This window comes from Parathielavia appendiculata, assembly GCF_033297405.1.
Source record: "Parathielavia appendiculata strain CBS 731.68 unplaced genomic scaffold N657scaffold_43, whole genome shotgun sequence".
NCBI lineage: Eukaryota > Fungi > Ascomycota > Sordariomycetes > Sordariales > Chaetomiaceae > Parathielavia > Parathielavia appendiculata.
Window position 1 is genome coordinate 24,143 of NW_026944262.1, and position 20,014 is coordinate 44,156.

At 53.1% G+C, this 20,014-nt stretch overlaps 8 protein-coding genes across 8 annotated transcripts; 6 read left to right on the plus strand and 2 right to left on the minus strand.

Moving 5' to 3' along the window:
- Positions 1–20: 20 nt before the first annotated feature.
- Positions 21–230, plus strand: N657DRAFT_651163 (uncharacterized protein; the record flags this gene model as incomplete). The annotated part of the gene is made up of 1 exon (XM_062794105.1): positions 21–230. The coding sequence occupies one exon, from the start codon at positions 21–23 to the stop codon at positions 228–230; it is 210 nt and encodes a 69-aa protein (XP_062642301.1).
- Positions 231–5,676: 5,446 nt separating this feature from the next.
- N657DRAFT_651166 (class I glutamine amidotransferase-like protein) lies at positions 5,677–6,666 on the minus strand. Its single transcript, XM_062794106.1, has one exon. The coding sequence runs from the start codon at positions 6,556–6,558 to the stop codon at positions 5,806–5,808; it is 753 nt and encodes a 250-aa protein (XP_062642302.1). The 5' UTR covers positions 6,559–6,666; the 3' UTR covers positions 5,677–5,805.
- Positions 6,667–6,795: 129 nt separating this feature from the next.
- On the plus strand, positions 6,796–7,175 carry N657DRAFT_651167 (uncharacterized protein; the record flags this gene model as incomplete). The annotated part of the gene is made up of 1 exon (XM_062794107.1): positions 6,796–7,175. One exon carries the CDS (start codon positions 6,799–6,801, stop codon positions 6,976–6,978), a length of 180 nt encoding a protein of 59 aa, XP_062642303.1. The 3' UTR covers positions 6,979–7,175.
- Positions 7,176–8,615: 1,440 nt separating this feature from the next.
- N657DRAFT_583446 (glycoside hydrolase family 7 protein) lies at positions 8,616–10,231 on the plus strand (the record flags this gene model as incomplete). Its single annotated transcript, XM_062789677.1, has 5 exons — positions 8,616–9,319; positions 9,382–9,594; positions 9,665–9,911; positions 9,979–10,109; positions 10,174–10,231. The coding sequence occupies 5 exons, from the start codon at positions 8,616–8,618 to the stop codon at positions 10,229–10,231; spliced, it is 1,353 nt and encodes a 450-aa protein (XP_062642304.1).
- Positions 10,232–11,212: 981 nt separating this feature from the next.
- On the plus strand, positions 11,213–13,120 carry N657DRAFT_583459 (amino acid transporter; the record flags this gene model as incomplete). The annotated part of the gene is made up of 4 exons (XM_062789679.1): positions 11,213–11,300; positions 11,377–11,734; positions 11,868–12,632; positions 12,700–13,120. The coding sequence occupies 4 exons, from the start codon at positions 11,213–11,215 to the stop codon at positions 13,118–13,120; spliced, it is 1,632 nt and encodes a 543-aa protein (XP_062642305.1).
- A 431-nt stretch (positions 13,121–13,551) lies between these two features.
- Positions 13,552–14,963, plus strand: N657DRAFT_667147 (uncharacterized protein). The gene is made up of 2 exons (XM_062795371.1): positions 13,552–14,373; positions 14,445–14,963. Exons 1-2 carry the CDS (start codon positions 13,864–13,866, stop codon positions 14,571–14,573), a joined length of 639 nt encoding a protein of 212 aa, XP_062642306.1. The 5' UTR covers positions 13,552–13,863; the 3' UTR covers positions 14,574–14,963.
- A 257-nt stretch (positions 14,964–15,220) lies between these two features.
- On the plus strand, positions 15,221–16,662 carry N657DRAFT_628310 (uncharacterized protein). The gene is made up of 3 exons (XM_062790841.1): positions 15,221–15,474; positions 15,545–16,154; positions 16,237–16,662. Exons 1-3 carry the CDS (start codon positions 15,403–15,405, stop codon positions 16,467–16,469), a joined length of 915 nt encoding a protein of 304 aa, XP_062642307.1. The 5' UTR covers positions 15,221–15,402; the 3' UTR covers positions 16,470–16,662.
- Positions 16,663–18,535: 1,873 nt separating this feature from the next.
- On the minus strand, positions 18,536–19,957 carry N657DRAFT_694363 (uncharacterized protein). The gene is made up of 2 exons (XM_062797279.1): positions 19,564–19,957; positions 18,536–19,150 (listed from the first exon to the last, which is right to left on the minus strand). Exons 1-2 carry the CDS (start codon positions 19,601–19,603, stop codon positions 18,861–18,863), a joined length of 330 nt encoding a protein of 109 aa, XP_062642308.1. The 5' UTR covers positions 19,604–19,957; the 3' UTR covers positions 18,536–18,860.
- Positions 19,958–20,014: the final 57 nt, after the last annotated feature.

Sequence of the window (20,014 nt, forward strand, 5' to 3'; positions counted from 1 at the left end):
CTTGGTGCCCGGACTACAAGATGGGTACCTACGAGCCCTTGGAGGTCTCCAATAAGCGCCATGCCGACCTTACCGTTTGTGCCCCAGGCACTGGCTACTTCCAGTCCTGCTCCAACGGTTTCCGCGGCTGCTGCAAGGCCGATGCCTGCTCTGGCTCGGGCCAGTGTGCGGATAGTACGAGGACCGGCACTTCCAAGTCTACCTCTACCCGGCTTTCCGGCCCCGATTAAAGTGTCTGCCCTGCCGGTACGGGATATTACGAGAGTTATAGCCTTAACCTCGAGGGTTGCTGCGTTTTACTTGCAGGGCCCAGACTACGGGTTAGACGGTTCATAGGGCATGTTTTGATGTTTTCGATCCCTTTAGGGTCTGGTCAGAGAGAGTCCCTCATTGTATTGTACTTGACGTTGAACGCGGAGACCGCCGCTTTGAGGGAAGCTCTGCAACCCGAACGTAGGGATGAGAATCACACGAAGACTAGAGTCAAAGAGAATGTCAACGACTCGTTTACGCGTGTTAAGGATATAACTGCAACTCAGGAAGCAAGTGAGAGATCTCCCAAGCGGAGGAAGGAAGGCAGGCAGAATAACCCGGAGCCAGTCGTTGAGCAGGCGCAGGGAATGATTATCCATGGTCTGCATCGTCTTCGGCAGGCTGAAGAGATGTAGAAAACCAAGATTTAGTCCATTTTGTATGGTTGTGGCAGGATAGGAGCTTGTTGGAGCCCAGGCGTGGTGAACGTCGATTGTGATGGGCTGAGCCCATGATGGCCTCGGCAACCCTCGGCCGTGGTATCATGATAACGTCATCCTGAAGCAGGCAGTGTCTGTGTGTTCCGGAGGATATAAGAGCTGCCCTCTCTTCCTGTCATCTAGTTCTCTCTTTTCTTCTTCTCTCTCCATTTGAGGCAAACCCGTAGAGTCGTCACCAGCTAGTTGCATTATACTCCTGGGACCGTTACATTGATCGTGTCCGGTTTGGGGTAGTGTCCGGTTCAAGGGTCACGTCGTCTAATGACCGAAGCCAAGCACAGCCATTCGAATAGATTAGAGAAGCTTATAGAGGTACAGATATAGACCTTGAAGCCTCACTGGATTCCAGCTCCGCTACCCTTGTCCGCAAGCTATATCAGGTGGTCTTCTAGCTACTACCACTTGCGTATATATATACAAAGATGTTGCCGCCGGTATCAGCAAAGTATCTCTCAGGCTCAGCCTCTGTTTTGTAAGACCTTGTCAACGTGCATTATCAGCGAGTGCACCATATCAGCGAGTACACCACTTAACAAGTTTTGGTGGGACTATACGCAAATTTTTGGCTTGCTCCCAGCCTATGAATCTGGACGTTTGGACAGAAGTTCCACAACGTTATGCTAATATTTAAATATAATCTAATCAAATCAAATTGACTGGTAAGTCGATTTGATTTGAATAGACTTGGATTTGACTTAACTTGAATGATTTGACTTGAATTTGCCTTGAAAAAGCTGATTTGTTAGGAACGCTGCTCAGGGCAAGGGTGCTCGAATTGAGAAGCCGACTCTGGGATGGACAGCATTGTTTTACGCGATCAGAAATGCAAACTACTCCATAACTCGCTTCCTCCTATATGAGATCCAAGATTGGCGAGACCCCGCTCATGGTTGCGGTGAGACGGCAAGCAGAGGACATCTTTTGGCTCTTGATCGAGTTTGGCCACTGCCCTGCCTCTCCTCCCCCGAAATGTCCACCTGAGCGCCCCGACCAGCAGATCGCCTAAACAGCGTCCCCGCCGGCTCTGATCGAGTCCTTGGAGGCTTTTCTCCTTCAGTATTTTGATTTTCAACTTTCTCTGCCGAGCACCGCGAGCTTCTGTGCAAGATGCCTGGCAAACCACACCCGCGCCGAACCTGCGGTTCAGGAGGCCTGGCGAGCAGAGAAATTTGCTAGGATCGCGAGAAGGATACCCATAGAAGATGCTTTCAGTTGCGGATTTCTCAGGCGGTGCAGGATTTGCAGAGAACCCGTTGTCGCGTCACCGCCACCCAGCGCTGCCGTCAGATCAATCAACTAAGTTTGGGCCTTGGATTTGATTTGATTGAGGCTTCGTGCTTATATATTTGAATTAGTTGCATTGATTAAGTTGATCTGACGAAGTCTAATGACTAGGATTGTCCGATGAGGCTATCCGCGACCCTGTTCCTTCCTGACCCTGACTCCTCCGAGCTCGACGCAACCATCCCGGGTCCAATTCTTCATCAATTGCAGCGTCTTGATTATGGACTCCTTGAGGGAGTGCCGTGTGACGTTATCGTCCGCTTCGCCGTGCTGAATGCTCTCTCGCAGTCGTCTGCCATCGTAGGTATCGCTAGGATGTCCAACGTAACCTACTGAGCCTTGGAAACGAGCTCCTGTTCTCAACCCACCATTGAATAGGGCCCGAAACTTCTTTAGGCTCAAGTCGGTAGTATCGACCAAGCTCGCTGCCCGCTTGGGTGGGTCGAGGATGCCTGCTCTTGATCCATTGAGTAAACCTGCTTAAATCCTTCTGCTGAGCAGGCGTCATTGGCGACGGCGAGGGAGTAAAAGTTACCTTCAGGATATCTTCATTCCCAGAGGTAGGATACCACATCTCGAGATATTCCTTCAGCTGTCGCTTAGCATCCCTCAGCCACGTCAGCTGCACTGTTGAGGTCCAGTTGGCCACAAGGAACCTTATGCCGAGGCCAGGGTGTAGAATGATGGATGCTGCGTAAAGAGGGGATTCTCCGAGGGAGGTGTAGTATTCGTTCAACTTCACCCAAGCGTTGTTGATGCAGGCCCTCATGTACGTCCTCTCGTCCGCTGCTAGGTTGGAGATACCGCGGATTCGGCCCCTTCAATCTGCCAAAAGCGTCTCCAGTGATCCTATGTTCCCTGTGACAATTAATGATGTACTAAGGATGCTAGTAGAGAACGAGAAGAAACACATCTAAGGGAAGTCAAGGAAGCGATTCGATAGACGGAGGGCCCGCGATATACTAAGGAGACCTTGGCAACCAGGGTTGACAGCAGCAACACGAGATGTTTTCTATAACTCGCCTTCGTCGCCACCAGTCGAACATGTTCTTCCATAGCATCCCTTCTCCATACAAGGTAACTCGGCGGTGACAATAACTTACTTCCTCAGATGCTCAATAGCTGAAGAAGTTGACTGAGCTTTGAAGAACGTGCCTTTTCCTCGCTCGCCACACGGCCGGCATTGTGATGGGCTGAGCCCATGATGGCCTCGGCAACCCTCGGCCATGGTATCATGATAACGTCATCCTGAGGCAGGCAGTGTCTGTGTGTTCCGGAGCATATAAGAGCTGCCCTCTCTTCCTGTCATTTAGTTCTCTCTTTTCTTCTTCTCTCTCCATTCGAGACAAACTCGTAGAGTCGTCACCAGCTAGTTGCAATATACTCCTGGGACCGTTACAGGCATACCCAGACATACTCCTTGACTGTGGCATCTGGGTTCAATTCGGCGAGGAAGAAGCCCCGGGACCCAATCCAGCTCCGACGGCCTTTGCTCCTCTTCTTCTATATATATATATTATTCCTACGCCGCTGTTATACGTGACTCGAGAACGAAGTGGCGCTGCTGCCAGATAATCTTCCGGACGTCGGATATTGTCGAATTGCCCACAGGCGCATTTTGACTAGCCTCCTCGACCAGCTTGATGAAGTTAGGGCGCGGAACGCTCCGTTGGGGATGTCCGAGCAAGGAGAATACCGAGGGGATTTGTCCATACCCTGATGGGGCTTGTGGAGCGGAACATAACATCGAAGAGGGTAAGAAATAGATGCTCTGCCGGACCGCGCAAGATCTATGAATGCTTCAAACGCCGCGCAGCAGCTGCGGTAGCAGGCGGGTTAGGCGAGCGGAGGCTCGACGCGTTGGTCGTGCCATGCTTTGCTCTTTTACCAGTCAGGAGCCGTCCTCAGGATGCCGAAACTCAGAGTAAAACTTTTGATCCAAAGGCCCAGAGCCGGAACAACGTTTTCTCCAGGGTCAGAAGGCAACCAGATATTTGCAAATATTGTTTTTATATATTTGGTTGTTTGATCTAAGCCCTTGTTAGAATTGAGTTAAGTTGGTTTACTTTGATTGAAACGACTGATCTGTAAATTGATCTGATTCCGCCACACCTGTGACGGGCTGAGCCTCAGCAACCCTCGTCCAACGCTAATGCTCGTTGAGAACCCCCCTTTTTGGGAGCCTCCCCCTTTTTTCATGGCATCTGAGCAACGGCCCCATCACGGTTGGCCCTTTTACCTATCTTCCCTACCTAGAGAGTGAGAATCCATTACCGCTTTTTGGCTACTTCCCTGCAACAGCAGGTATAAAAGTTCACTCCTCTCTACCACCACTACCTCGGCAGTTACCACACAACTAAGCAAGATTTGAAGCTATTCAGAAGCCATCCCACGCGGAGATAACTATCGTCGACAAGTCGCTGCGAGCCGCCGACGTGATCCCTCTCAGTGGGAGCTTGTGGACCTGGCGGAGACCGAGGGATGCCTTCTTCAAGAACAGGATATCGGAGTGTCGACGTTGACGCCGGCACGGTGACGTGGACGGGTTTCGCGGGTCCAGGGGACTACACGAAGACAGGGAAGAGGTCGTGCACAGGGACGAGGCCAGCAAAATAGAGTAGAGGAGACCCAAGGAGGTACAGGTCCTGCCTCTAGCGCAGCCATACAGCTCGGGACGCCAGCGCCGGACACCCCCTAGACTAGTTGACAAGTAGGAATGGATGCCTGATTTCCCTGCAATAGATCCCCAAGGCCACAATCCCCATTATCCTCAAGTTGCTCAGACCGATCGTTTTGCTCTGGAGTTTGTTTCCTTTCTTTTTATCTGTCCTTTTTTATTTTATTTTTATTAATTTTTTTTTGCCGAGGCTCTGTTGGGCAGCCAACAGTTACTTGCTCGAGTAAGCTTAGATCAACCAAATGGTATTGAACAGATTGAGGTATGAAAATGAGGCTTGAATTGGAATCACGATTCCAGAGTGACCACACAAATGAAGGATCAAGATAGTGGGTTAGGGTGTCTCAGAATGTCCCTTTTTTCTTGGAACAGAAAATTGTCCTCTCTAATCCTCCCAGGGGAATTACCCCCTTATATAGAGACAGTGTGCCATGATATGACGTTATGTCAGGAACTGTGTCATTGTGATGGATCTGTGCTGACTGAGAGTCTCGCATTGAACATCAGTGCTCAGTCCGTGAATCTTGGTGCCAAGGAACCCACTCAGTTCAACAGGCTCAGCCCGTCACAACCCGTGGCGAATTCAGGGAGTCTGTGCGGACCCCGTACAATTGTTGCGACCCCGTACAGTTAAAGATACAGTTCCGTTTTTTTCCTTGCCCCCCACTTTTTCACCTTTTCTTCTTTCCTGTCTCAGCCTAAGCCATATACCACGCTAAAAACAACCCAGGGCTGGGTTATAGGGGGACTTCTTCGCTGCGCTGCCAACTGACAAGAAATACCCTATATAATTTAATAACTAGACCTAACCAAAAAGTTAGGTTCAGGAACTTTCCCGATGCCCACCAACGCTACAGACTCAACTGCAGACTTTTTCGAGACCGAAGACTCAGGATGTAGACTCAAACACTCTGTTGGACCTCAATCACGCTGTATGCTCGCTTCGAGATTATATTCTTCAACGGTGACAAGTCTTGTTCAAAGCGCAACGTTAAGTAACAAAGGTATGCGTCAACCATGGCAACACTATCATCGATGGCTAGTAAAGTAATCTACAATGCCGTATCCTACGCGTATCTCATTAGATGTCGTCTACTTTGTAGCCAGCATCTCCAAGAATTTGTTTCCAAGAGCATCGGCGCTCATCGGGTTGTCCCCAGTAATGAGCTCCCTGTCCACGGTAATGCTTCCCAAGGACTTGGCGAGACCCTCCTGCATGTCGACGCCCTCTTTCCTCAGCGTACCTTCCACCTTGTCAATCTCACCCCTGAAAATAGTCTCCATGAGCTTCTCCTCGGCATCTGACCAGCTTGTCATCTTGTAGCCAGCGTACTCAAACTTCTCGCTCGGTCCATACTTGGTAGAAAGGAAAGCCCAGGGTCCGTGGCAGAGTGCGGCAGTCGGCTTTGACGAAATGTGGAAGTGGTGGAGGATGCGACCGAGCTCGGGGTTGTCACCCAGGTCAGACAAGGGCGCATGACCGCCGGGGATGAAGACGCCGCTGTAGTTCCTCAGTTCCTCGTTGGTAATCTCGGAGAACTTCCTCGGTCGCGAAAAGCCATTCTCCTTCTTCATGCGCTCGATCAGAGCTAGCTCTCTTTTCCTCTCGTAGTAATTTCCAGCGAAAGCGGCGAGAGATAGACTGAGTGGATCTGGTGTAGGTTCCTTGCCCTCGGGTGAGGCGAAAGTGACTTCGTAGCCGGCGTCAAGAATCTTTTGGAGCGGCTTGGCTAGCTCCATGAGGAAGTATCCAGACTCTTGAGGGACGGTCTTTCCATCGCCCTTGTAGAGGGGGAATGAAGAGTCGTCGGAAAGGACGATGAGGACTTTCTTGTCTGCGGCCATGATGTTGGACTGGATTTGTATCAGTGGCTTGCGTGAGAATGTATTTTGGGATAACTATAGAGAACTGAAAATGAGGATCAAAGGCTGTGAATGAAACACACCATCAAGTGGTTGTAACGTTAATTATTATGTATTTGTTGGTGGTTATCGCTCACCGGTCAGTGACGTAAGCGCTAGCCAACTTTCTACGTCTTTGCAAACGTCACACCTATCAAACGCTCCACTTAGGTGTATCCGAACATGCTCCCGTCAAATAACAGAACCCATTATAAGAGTGACCCGCACAGGCACACTCACTGCGATCCTTCGGTTCTCGGTATCAATATTGAAGATGGTGCTCTCCGTACTTTCTGGCGACCACGCAGATTCTGGGGCGCTTTGAAGACGGCGATTCAGAACGCGAGGACAAAGAAGGCCTAGCCACGTTCCTCCACTCTGGGCTAAATGGGACACGGTGGCTTTTGAGTCGGTGTCCAAGGTTAGCTTCAATGCTTCATTGTCAGTTAATGTTACAATCCAGGTAGCAAGACGTTACGTTTAGACTTTCGTGTTCTATGTCTGTATCACAACATCTGAGCCTTTTTTTATTCCTACCATTGGAGCCTCGGTCCCAGTCTCATCAGGCTGGATGACTTCGCCTCTGACACCCGCGTTCTCGAGTTTTCTAAACTTCATTCACTACGAGTTATATCTCCTGGCCTTATGTTTGAGCCAGTGTATCCTCCAATACACGCTCTCTTCACATGGATTCTGCATCCGAGATTCCGTCCGTCCAATTTCCCCTTTCAAGGCGCGGCATGAACGAAGGGCTGCAGCGCATCCCAAATGGGATATATATCGTTCTACCGTCTACCCAACTACAGCGAGATCGTAGACCGGGCCTGCGTCTTGCAATCACGTTGCTGGTGGTTGTCGAGGCTCCTACTACACCCCTCCGGTCTGGCAGCAGCAACCTTTAGAGTATAGTTGTGACCTGAACATCGCGGTCTGTTGTTGTTGGAAGAGCATACCTATGTAGGTAAGTACACAAACAACCAGAGAAAGAGACTCAAATGCCCAGAACCGGATATTGCTCAATCTCCGGGTTAATTCAACGGCGTTGCGCTCTCATATTGACTTTCAAAACAGTTCGGGACGGTCAGAATGCCAACGCAGCCAATGGACGGCGGCAAGGGCGGAACATGGGGTATGGATCCTCCGGCAAGCCCATCCGGATCTTGTTCATTAACATGGTGCCAGCCCACTGTCAGCATAGACAAACTGCAACCCATGATGGCCGCCAAGAATCCCTGGAGGGCGCCAACTGCCGGCGCATGGTGTCCGGCCAAGATCCGGAGCCGGCCAATGGGGCTTTCTGGGACAGGCTCGGCATTACTGGGTCACCGGCACCATATTCGTCGGAGAGGGGCCGATTAATTGATCAGCAACCACGTTATATTGCCCCCCTTAAGCATCCTCTCTTCCCCGCGAAATCTGCAGAACCCGTTGGGAATGACGGTGCGACTGCGGGGCCTACTCTCCGTGCTCGTACGTGCAGATCCCAACCCGGAAAAAGGGAGGATGGCGGATTGACGACGGGGTACTAGCCGCCTGCCGTGGGCGAGGACACGTCCATGCCCCGATCCGTCCACTTGAAGATCCCTTCGAGAACCCTGCTTTGGGATGTGATGGGTGCTTACCCCAGCTTACCCCAGACTTTCAGGGCACACCTAATCAATCTGGCTGTCGTCGTCTTGCTCGGCGCTGCCCGACCGAGATTCTCCGTGCATCCTCCCCCGGATGAAGCTGGAATGACCATTGGCTGGTCAATCAACAAGGCCATGAAACTGTGGTATGGAATGTCGGCTCACTCTTCCATTGTCCATGGTGAGCATGTTTTCCGCATCTGGACAGGAACGGAGCCGCTCCCGCACCTCCCTTGTTTTGCAGAAGACGAGAGGTATAAGAGGGTCAGAGGGCGGCTCTTTTGCGATACCCCCAAGGACATCTTCCTGCACGCTCAAGCAGCTCCTGTCTAGATTCTTTACTCTGTTGCAGTCTCGTCTGTCACCATGAAGATGAAGCAGTATCTCGAATACCTCGCGGCGGCTCTGCCGCTGATGAGTCTCGCCACGGCCCAGCAGGTCGGCAAGCAGCAGACTGAGACGCACCCGAAGATGACATGGAAGAAGTGCTCGAGCGGAGGATCCTGCACCACCGTCAACGGCGAGGTCGTCATCGATTCCAACTGGCGTTGGCTGCACGACTCCAGCGGCAAGAATTGCTACGACGGCAACAAGTGGACCGACGCCTGCAGCTCGGCCACCGACTGCGCCTCCAAGTGCCAGATAGAGGGCGCCAACTACGGCAGCACCTACGGCGTCTCGACCAGCGGCGACTCCCTCACGCTAAAGTTCATCACCAAGCACGAGTACGGCACCAACATCGGATCCCGCATGTACCTCCTGAACGGCTCGTCCAAGTACCAGATGTTCACCCTCATGAACAACGAGTTTGCCTTTGACGTCGACCTCTCAACGGTCGAGTGCGGCCTCAACAGCGCCCTCTACTTTGTGGCCATGGAGGAGGACGGCGGCATGGCGAGCTATCCGACCAACAAGGCCGGCGCCAAGTACGGCACTGGATATTGCGACGCCCAATGCGCCCGTGATCTCAAGTTTGTTGGCGGCAAGGCCAACATTGAGGGCTGGAAGCAGTCCACCAACGATCCCAACGCTGGCGTCGGCCCCCTGGGTGGCTGCTGCGCTGAGATCGATGTCTGGTGAGCATGGCCCCTGCCGTTAAGCAGGCTTAGTACATAAGGAAGCTAACGTGAATCGACAGGGAGTCGAACGCGCACTCGTTTGCCTTCACGCCGCACGCGTGCGAGAACAACAAGTACCACGTCTGCGAGACGTCGGGATGCGGCGGCACCTACTCAGAGGACCGCTTCGCCGGCGACTGCGACGCCAACGGCTGCGACTACAACCCCTACCGCATGGGCAACACCGAGTTCTACGGCAAGGGCAAGACGCTCGACACCACCAAGAAGTTTACGTGAGTCGAAACTCGTCATGTTGAATGATCACGACTCAGTGCTGACGTGAGGATTTTTCTCTGTAAACAGTGTCGTGACGCGGTTCGAGCGCAACAAGCTCACCCAGTTCTTCGTCCAAAACGGTCAAAAGATCGAGATCCCCGCGCCCACCTGGGACGGCCTGCCGCAGGACAGCTCCGCCATCACACCCGAGTTGTGCAGCTCCATGTTCCAAGTGTTTGACGACCGCGACCGCTTTGCCGAGGTGGGCGGCTTTGAACAGCTGAACCAGGCCCTGACCGTGCCCATGGTGCTCGTCATGTCCATCTGGGATGATGTAAGTCTGCCCCTCTTCAACTTCTCATGAGGATTTGGGCTTGTTAAATGCTCACATTTCATTCTAGCACTACGCCAACATGCTCTGGCTCGACTCCAGCTACCCACCTGAGAAGGCCGGCACCCCTGGCGGCGACCGTGGCAGCTGCTCTCAGGATTCCGGCGTCCCCGCCGAGGTCGAGGCCCAGTACCCCAACGCGTAAGACTACCATACCTTTTACCCAAAATTTCCATGACTGTGTCTGGTGCTAACCATGCAACAGGAGGGTTGTGTGGTCCAACATCCGCTTTGGTCCTATCGGCTCGACCGTCAGAGTCTAAGTTGTGGCTTTCATGTCGAGTTGGACTCGTGTCTATGTCTTGCTGTTCTCGTGTTGGTGCCCGACAATGTCTATTGGAGGAGTCAGATTGCCATGCTCCCATGTTGCTTTCTTGTGCCAGAACTGGAACTTTCGTACCGTAGTGTACATAGTCAGGTACACAGTAGAAACCAACTCCACTGTTCCATTTCTGTATCAACTGATGAAACCTCTGATGCCCCTTTTCTTCGTTTGATTACTTTTCCGCTTTGTACTGTGATTCCCAAGAGCTCTTCTTTTGACTTCAACCTTCCCCTTCAACACCACCTTCCGATTTGAACAACGGCTAACGTCGGTTAAGTTGCGGTCAATTGAGGAACACTAGGGACAGACACTGGTAGCGTGCACGTGTGTGTATCCGTTGCGGGCCGCCACAAGGTACTCGAATTTTGTACCATTCCCACTACTGGTTCAACCTATCGTGGGCGGTTCTTGCGCTTGATTTGGCTCGATGCAGTAAGTAGTAGCCGAGCTAAGAAGGATGCCATATGTACATGCGGCTCCTTAAGAGGCAGGCCATGCGGTACGAGGCAACGTGATATTCCAGGAAGGGTACGTCAGGCCAAACTCGCATCGAGATTGGAAAACTTTTTTCGTAAAAGGGATGACGCCACATCACGACAGCGAGAAGCCGACGTATGATAAGTCCGTTCCAAGTTCCAGGCCCCATCCATGAGCATGTGAATCTCGGCGAATATCCACATCCGGACAAGGATCCGATGACATCAATTGCAGCCTGTGTTTGCTGTCCAAATTCGACGAGGCTGAGAAAAAAAGCTTTATATCGTATGTCCTTGCCAGACATGGATATTCTGGAAATCTGTCGCGCGTCTCGAACGGTCTGAACATTTGCACGTGATTGCTCCCTTGGGCCCAAAACCCTTGCTTACAATCCAACCTCTGTCCGGGCTCCTCGTTTGTTGATACTTCGTTCCGGAACACCATGTCCAAGCTCTCGTCGGCCCTGGCGAGCCCAATCAAGGGGGAAGACTACCGGGACAGCGAGCTTGCTGCTTCAGACGGCCATGACGGTGAAGTGGGTAAGTCGAACATGGAGCCACCACAAAAGAGGGAGAAATGAGCTAATAAACGATTTCGTTCTCTCAGAGGGACGTCTGGAACGTCTGGAACAGGCGGCAGAAGCCAAGAGGCAGATCGGCGTCGTGTCTGCCACATTTCTGATCGTCAACCGCGTCATTGGCACCGGCATCTTCGCGACACCCGGCGCCATCCTCGCATTGTCCGGCAGTGTTGGGCTGTCTCTGTTCATATGGGTTGCCGGCATGCTGATTGCGGCGGCTGGCACGGCCGTGTACTTGGAGTTTGGGACGGCCATCCCACGAAACGGAGGCGAGAAGAACTACTTAGAGTACATTTATCGCAAGCCAAAGTTCCTGGTCACCGGCTTGTACACTGGTTACGTGGTACTTCTTGGCTGGGCCAGTGGCAACTCCGTCATTTTCGGGTATGTCTAACTGAACCCCCTTCTTCTTTTGCTTTTTCTGTTCTTTTTGTTTTCTATGTTTTTCAGTTTCTTGCTTTCTTTTGGGCACCCGGGAATTTTGCCTCACGACACTAATACATTCGCACACCAACAGCGAGTATATTCTCCATGCCGCGCAAGTCGAGGTTGACCGGTGGAACCAGCGCGGCGTCGGTCTTGCCTGCGTCACGGCCGCCTTCCTGATTCATGGAACGGCACTCAAATGGGGCATCCGGCTCCAGAACCTCCTCGGAACCATCAAGGTTGTCATCATCCTCATCATCATCATCGGCGGCTGGGTGGCCCTTGGTGGACATCTCAAGCTGCCTGAGGACCAGCGCCCGCACAACTTCACCAACGCCTTCGAAGGAACGACGGGCAGCGCATATGGTGTTGTCACAGCCCTCTACAATGTCATCTGGAGCTACATTGGATACAGCAACGCCAACTACGCGTTGAGCGAAACCAAGAACCCTGTTCGGACGCTGAAGATCGCCGCACCGCTGGCCATTGCAACCATCTCGGTCCTCTACATGCTTGTCAACATCGCCTACTTCGCCGCGGTGCCCAAGGCCGAGATCATCGAAGCCCGGCGGCTCGTTGCCGCGTCGCTGTTCAGAAACGTCTTTGGCCCCGCTGCCGAACGCGCCTTGTCGGTGTTTGTCGCTCTCTCTGCCTTTGGCAACGTGCTCAGCGTCATCTTCTCCCAAGGCCGCCTTGTCCAAGAGCTGGGCCGCGAGGGCGTGCTGCCCTTTTCCCGCTTCTGGGCCAGCAACCGGCCGTTCAATGCCCCGCTGGCCGGTCTCTTTGAGCATTGGCTGGTTTCCGTCATCATCATTCTCGCTCCTCCGCCTGGCGATGCCTATGACTTCAGTCTAAAGTGAGTCGAGTCCTCCTTAATTGCTGCAATTACCCCGAACCGTTGGCTCACCATGGCTTTCTCGCAGCATCATCTCATATCCGCTAGCGATTGTCAACACCTTTGTCGCGGCAGGGTTAATCTACCTGTACCTGAACCGCAAGTCGTTGAACTGGAGCCCGCCCATCAGCGCCACCCTCCCCGTCGTCGTCTTCTTCTTTCTCAGCAACATCTACCTCGTCGTCGCCCCCTTCGTGCCGCCCGTCGACGGCCAGAACATCTACAAGACGCTGCCATACTGGATCCACTGCGTTGTCGGCTTCGGTATCATTTTCGCCGGTGGCGTGTACTGGCTGATTTGGGCTGTCGTTCTGCCTAAGATTGGTAAATACGAGCTTGTGCAGGAGACCATTGTTGACGACATTGACGGTTGGGAGAGGAGGGTGTTCTTCAGGCGGCCGATTGGGGAATCAAAGGCCCAACAAGGTGCGGGTAATGTTGTTGGGTAAAGACTGGTGGTTGTCAGTCATAGAGTTGTTACCCAATGAACAGGTTCTGGGGCCACTTTGCGATTGTTCAAGCGAAAGCTGGGCAACTACTAATACCTACCTTGAATACCAGACCTCAATCGACGTCTCTGCATATTAACTCTAGTCTGGGCTCGCTGCAACTCCTATCCAGTCGGCCATAGTGTCACGTTTATTCTCGGTGCGACAACTGTGAAGTACATATCCGGATGTAAAAGCCCCTCGAGTCTCGAGGAGTCGTGATAGTGTCTTGATGTACCCCGTCGGTATGTAACCGAAGTATGCTCACTGGCATACACTGCTAACGTATACCTTAGGAGGCTGGCTTGTGCATGGACGCCACAGGAAGATTCGACGGCCTCTCTGGGAGTAAGGAAGCCGCTCGGTTGGACGGGCCCAAATGGCCGCAGCGGGGGCAGGTCGGCCAGGGGTATTGCCGAAGGGTTGGCAAATACAGCGGTCATCTATCTCGATCACCCCTTATATGTTTCTTGGCGGCTATTGGCCGCTTTGACACAAAGCACTGTCAAGGAGTGCGATGATTAGGCAGAAAGGCCGGGGCCTTCAGTACCGTGCCGCCATCTTCCAGTTCCAGCACTCTCGAGCATGGTGGAAATCTAAAGACGGTACTTAAAGAAGACACAGTACTCGCCTGGTATGTGCACTCCTAGGGAGCAAGATTTTCCTGGCAATCCAGGCAGTCTGATTTCCAATTGAATGCCGCCATGCATCTCAAGTTTGCTTCACTGCTCAGTCTTGCCGGCCTCGTTCCCCAGGTTTCTGCGCACGGTCTTGTGAGGAAACCAGCAACACGTGCGCCCGGCCCGGCAATGGAGGCGGCATGCGGCAGGATCGCAACCCAGTTCTATCAGGCCGATAATACGTCGTATCCCGAAGCCTTGTTGAGGGCGAATCCAGGGGGTCTGAAGGCTCCCTATGACCCCGGGAAGTGCAACCTCTGGCTCTGCAAGGGGTACCAGTTTGCCGACAACGCCGCCAACGTGCAGAGCTACCAGGCAGGTCAGGTTGTTGACCTCGAGGTCTGGATCCGGATCCCCCATAAGGGGTACGCCAATGTTTCGGTCGTCGACACGACCAGCAACAGCATCATCGGCACGCCCCTGACTTCTTGGCCCGACAACTACGCGGCCTCAACCAACCCGCCAGCGGACCAGACCAATTTCAGCATCAAGATTCCGGAACTGGGAGACAAATGCACCAGAGCTGGCGCTTGTGTGAGTACATGTATCCCGGGCGATCTGCGTCATGGAAGAGCGCTGTCATTGCTGACAAAGGTGGACCACAGGTCATTCAATGGTACTGGTTCGGTCAGAGGCAGACGTATGAGTCCTGTATCGACTTTACTGTTGCTACTTCGGCGGCGGAACCGGGATATTCCCACGAGCACAAAATCAGGGGCCAGATGCGGTTTTGAGTTGGGAGTAAGCTGCAAAGGCATAGAATTAGCCATGGTCCGCCATGACTTGATGTGAGAAGGGAATGGGGATCGAGATGAAGGGAGAGGCCTTGATAGAACGAACGACTTCAGTCTTGTTCACCACTGCGAAAGAGCAGAGTATGTCGAGTTCGTTGGTGTTGTGAGTTACGGGAGTTTCTCTTCTTTCCAGCCCTAGAACTTCCCAATGGCTGCCGAGGCGACAAAGTGAGAGGTTTGTGAGTCGAGTTCATCTCACATGACTCAGAGGACTGGACAAAGGTAAGAAAGAAATTGTGTCTTGAGCTCTTTGTCTGCGTTGTCTCCATTGTGGTTATTGCAGCTCTTTCACACTGAGACGCTTGAAATGATTATATGTCGCAACATTTGCTGTAAAAGAGAGGAGAAACCATTTTTTAATCAGGATACTGGCTTTGAGTGGCGGGAGTCTGTGATGCATTCATGCCCAAAAACAACCCTCCAAGATTCCAAGCCGGCTCTGGATTCGTCAATGTTGGGCGCTTAACGGGTGTTGTCTGTCGCAGCCACCCTCCATCCTCGTCCAGTCATTTTACAAGGCCTGCGGCCCCCTGGGCTGCCCCTGGCGAACGCGCTTGATGTGTTTCAGGCACATACTAAACATCCTAATTTAGACTCGACATCTAACAAAATCTGACCCTAGGTGACATTCCAACGCCGCAGGAGCTTGAGTTAGACACATTCCTTGAACGAAGTTGAGGGTTCAAGAGGGTGCTGGACACTGCTCCATTTTCCTTCTTTCGCCCTTCGCTCAATCTTCATCGTTCTACCCTTCAATAACCAACAGAAGATGTTTGACCAACCAAACTGCACTATCATTCCCGGTGACGTGCCAAGCGATGCAGGTATTGCCGGCGCCGGTGTATGTGGCCCTCCTCCTCCGTAATACACCTCGCATAAGTGCACTCGCCAAGCTAACAACGGTCCTCCAGGTTCTTCTCGCTTCCACCATCACAGCAGGGCTAGCGCTGAGCTTGTCAGCGAGCATGGTGATACAGGAAATATGGCGTCCGTCAGACTCCAGGACCCGAAATCTCTCCGTCATCCGACGGAAACTCCTCAACGGGTACTCGGACCAGCAGATCATGGTCGGCATCGGCGTGCAGAGCGTCGGGCTGGTCAAGTCCAACACGCTGGTGCCCTATCACTTCTTTCTCATCTGGATGCTGGCGCTGCTCTCCATGGCAACACACAATGCGGCTTTGTTGGCTCTGGTTCAAGACTTCAAGCGCGATTGGGTCCTGCGCTGGCTACGACAGCTGCTGATGTTTGCGAACTTGGCCCTTTCTTGTGTCTATGGGATATACGTGCTGCAAAGCAAGGTCAAGGGATTGCCAAACACGCTGCCCATCGGCTGCGTCTGGAAGCTGGACTCGACCACGTCCAGCGTTGGAGGGCTGGATTACGTGGGGACGATTGTGACTATCGCTGGGAATTGCGTCGTCTTCGGTTTGGCGACATGGTATTTGCAGAGTCGCCGGCAGAGATTCTACAAGGCGGTTCAGATCGTCGGGTTGATCTTAATGTCCGGAATTGCCATCGGTATGTTGTATCTGATCACTTACTCTTATTTTCTTTCTCCTGGTATAGAACTACCTTGCTGACCCGGATGCTCTGTCCCTAGGAGCAACTGTACGCTCCTATTTGCTATCGCAGGCGTTTGGAAACCCAGATGTCAAGCTCAGCGACGAAGGCGAGAAGCAGTGGAGCTTCGGTCAGCTGCTGTCACTCCTTATGCTGACTCTGCCAGTCATCTCAGCCATTGAGATCATGCGGGGGGAGATAGCTGTTGCACCGCCACTCCAAGACGAAGACAAGCAGGCCTTGTTTGACACAGAGCTGTCAGGGAATCACTAGATCAATCACGCTACACGTACAAGTACATAGAGTGCACGAAAACAGTAGGGCATAATCCTTTGCCCCCCACATCAAGTATCAGCATGGAACCATCAAGTCAGAGATATCCTATCAAGGGAAAACGCTAGACTCTACCTTAGATGAACCACAACGAGTGAGTATCGGACATCCTGAGTGACCGGTGACAGATGGGTCTCAGGCAGCCTCAAGTCCGTACGGCTCTTCAACCACGGGACCTCTCCATGTGTTATGCAGAACCCCTTCCTTTGAGTACCTGCCCAGTGCAACCTCTAGCCCGATGAACACGGTCGTTAGGCACTGGTCCGGAAACATGTATTGAAACGGGCGGCTCCCGTTGTAGCTGCGATGCTGTAATAGCTTGATAACCTTCTGCGGCTCCTGCTTCACGGCGTCCATGGCAGCGTCGCTTACAGCCCGTCCCCATTTTCTTTGGCTCGCTGCTCAGGGGCGCGGGCGGCAGTAGTACAGGACGATGCCCACGATGCAAAGTACACCGAAATTGGTCTCAATAGCCACGTATAACCGCGTGTCGTCCCACGGAATCGTCACCGCCACCTTCTCCCCACCCTCTGTCAGGTCGGTGTAATGGATATCCCCCTCAAATTCCACGCCTCCAAGTCCTTGAATCCGTCATTCTTGGGCCAGAAGACCTGAAAAAGGGCGGGCGGCATCTTCAGGCCCTTCCCGCATATATTCCATAGCGAAGTGGGATCGTTCTCTGCGGTTTTTGAGGTTCAATGCTCGATGACGGTTTTGGCCACCTCCTGGGGCGAGGCGATGCCGGGGAAGGGGTCGGTAAAGATTTGAACGCTTTGGGTGGTCGGTGCGATTGGGGTTCGGTCTGGGATTCGGACAAGGACTCCGAATTCGGTAGCGAGGGATTGCAGAGGCAGCCCCAGTTGCCTCCGCATCTTCGCATCCGGGTTCACGTCCACCCACTCGACCGCCTTCAGGCGGTTAGTACAAACCCCTCTCTTTGAAGTACTGGGAAACTGTTCTGGTATCCCCCATGAGCACCACCGTCACACACCCGTCCGCACGCTCCCTGAGACCCATTGCCCCCGGAGCTGGGTAGCCCACGTCCTGTAGCATTTTGATAACCTCCAGCATCGCCTGCTCTGCGGCGTCGATAGCAGCGTCACTTCCTGCCGCTCGTTCACGCAAAGGCAAGCTAAATCTTTGGGTCGCTGCTCACAAATGCGGGCGGCAGAACGGACAGGACTTCGCACACGAGACCGTCCTGTTTTCTGCCGTTGACTCGCGCCGGGGAATCGCCTCTGGCCGGCCTCCCTGCCAGGAACAAGCGCGTATCTTCGCGCGGAATGGTCACCGTCACCTCCACCCCTCCCTCTTACTCAGTGAAGGTTATACGTTGCGGGAACGGCTCGCACGTGTAGACGAATCCGTCCTCTTCAGGGAAGTTGGTCCGAAGAATGAGGTTCAGTGACATGGATAACCACAACACGTTGGGAGGCTCGGATATCCGGGCTGTTTTCTTCTGCCGATTCGTGCTCATATGTCTGGTACAAGGGTTCGTCGATCATGCGGATGAGGCGGAGGTCGGGCATGATGAGGCGGATTGGGGGGTTGGCGCGGTACGGGTTGGTGGCTCGGATCGGGAGTTGGTGGATTTGCACTTGCGTCCCTCGCCGAGGCTTCCGCAGAGAGAGAGAGAAATCAATGATGCGCCGGGGCTCGAAGTTGTTGGTCGAGAAGGAGTTGAGGTGGTGAGACTGAGATGGGCGCAAGTGGTCGCAGACTTGATTGACGCGTCTGCCGTGTCGAACTGAGCAAAGTTTGGATATGGCGAGGTGGTGGATTGCATGTCCGCAGCCGGACGCGACCGTAAGTGAGGCAAATCGCCCCTGTCCTCACATACAGTATGTAAAACTGTGTCGGTTCATCTTTCAGCCTCACTTCAATAACAAGCACAACGACAAAAGCATCATGGTGACAGACATCAAAGTAGGTTCCGCTCCATCTTCAATTGGCTGCCTTGAGTAGAGTACACTCCATCATCCCCCGGGCCACCGTATAACAACCAACCGGACGGCGTCCCAGCGCAGAGTAAGACTGCTGCAGTGACCTGGCGAGGTCATCGTGCTGCTTCCCTGGCTTCCAGTTGCCCAAAATTCCATGCGTCCGGGCAGTCTGCAAAATCGGTTTGAAGTCCTCCAACGTCCCGCCCTGTCCCTTAAAGCTCATCAACGTCTTGAACCAGTCTATCGTCGGTATGGTGGTGCCCGGGATGGGTTTGAGGCTAGCTTCTACACCAAACTTCATTGTTGAATGAGGGTTCACCGCCTTGATCGGGAAGCTCTGCAGGTCTTGCTCCCGGGCCCTGAGTGCGGCAAGGTACATACATAGTTTTCATCCATCAGGCCACCACTTGTCGAGCACGGCTGGGTTATTGAGGTCCAGGGTGTCCGCCCGTGACTGGACTATGCGGCTCCCGTCCGAAATCTGCCTGAGCACCTGGGCATGGTTCAGCCTTCGGCCAAAGATTTCTGCTGCGTTGTACCACCCGTTGTAGATTGGCTTGCCGTTGGCCGTCTTTGGGTCGTCCGCAGCAAGAGCGGCAATCTCGGTGCTCGTTGGGTTGTCAGGGTCAGCAATGAACTTGTTCAACCGGTCCACGTATTTCGGATTCAGAGCGGCGTCTGTCCAGAACGTCAACTGTTGTCCCTTCCTGTGCAGGTGTATCGGCGGCAGCTGCAGTTCAAAAGAGCCAGCAGACGCATCAAGGCTTCTGAACTTACCGCAGCGGGGTTTTGAAGGGGGTGAGAACGCTATTTTACAGCGCTATGATAGCTTGAAAAGTTTTGACAGCGCTGGCAACTAGCATTCCCAGTTCAACTAGCATTCCCAGTTCAACTAGCATTCCCAGTTCAACTAGCATTCTCAGTTCAACTAGCATTCCCAGTTCAACTAGCATTCCCAGTTCAACTAGCATTCCCAGTTCAACTAGCATTCTCAGTTCAACTAGCATTCCCACGCCCGCACCTGCAGCAGCCTGATCCAGCGCCTAGCCTGGTGTATTCCGTACGCTCCGATGCACCCCCATTGCACTCACATTGCATCCTGCCATTGCACCCTCTGTTGCGCTTTGTCATTGCACTCCGGCAGTTTGAACCACTGCCGCATTCAGCGTCTATTTCCCTATCTCAAAATCCAGATGACCCCTCCATAAGACGGGAGTCGTGTGCATCCATCCCCGGCGGAGAACTTCAGATCGGCGGGGCCAGACATCATGCAAGACCTCTTAGCCCTTTCTGCGACCGGTTAATCTGATTGAACGGAAGCGCTGTCGGTCTGTCGGTTGGCAGGAGAGGGGGGCCAACGCCACCTTCACAGTTGTCTTCGCCCTCTACCCTAGCATGCCTAGGTAATGCGTCTACCACGCCACCAGTTCGTTACTGACACAGGCGTCATGAGGGGAGGTAGAAATGGGCAGCTTACATCGCACGCTCTCACAACGTATGTACGTCCCAGTTCACCCAAATGATACCAACGCCCTTGACCGG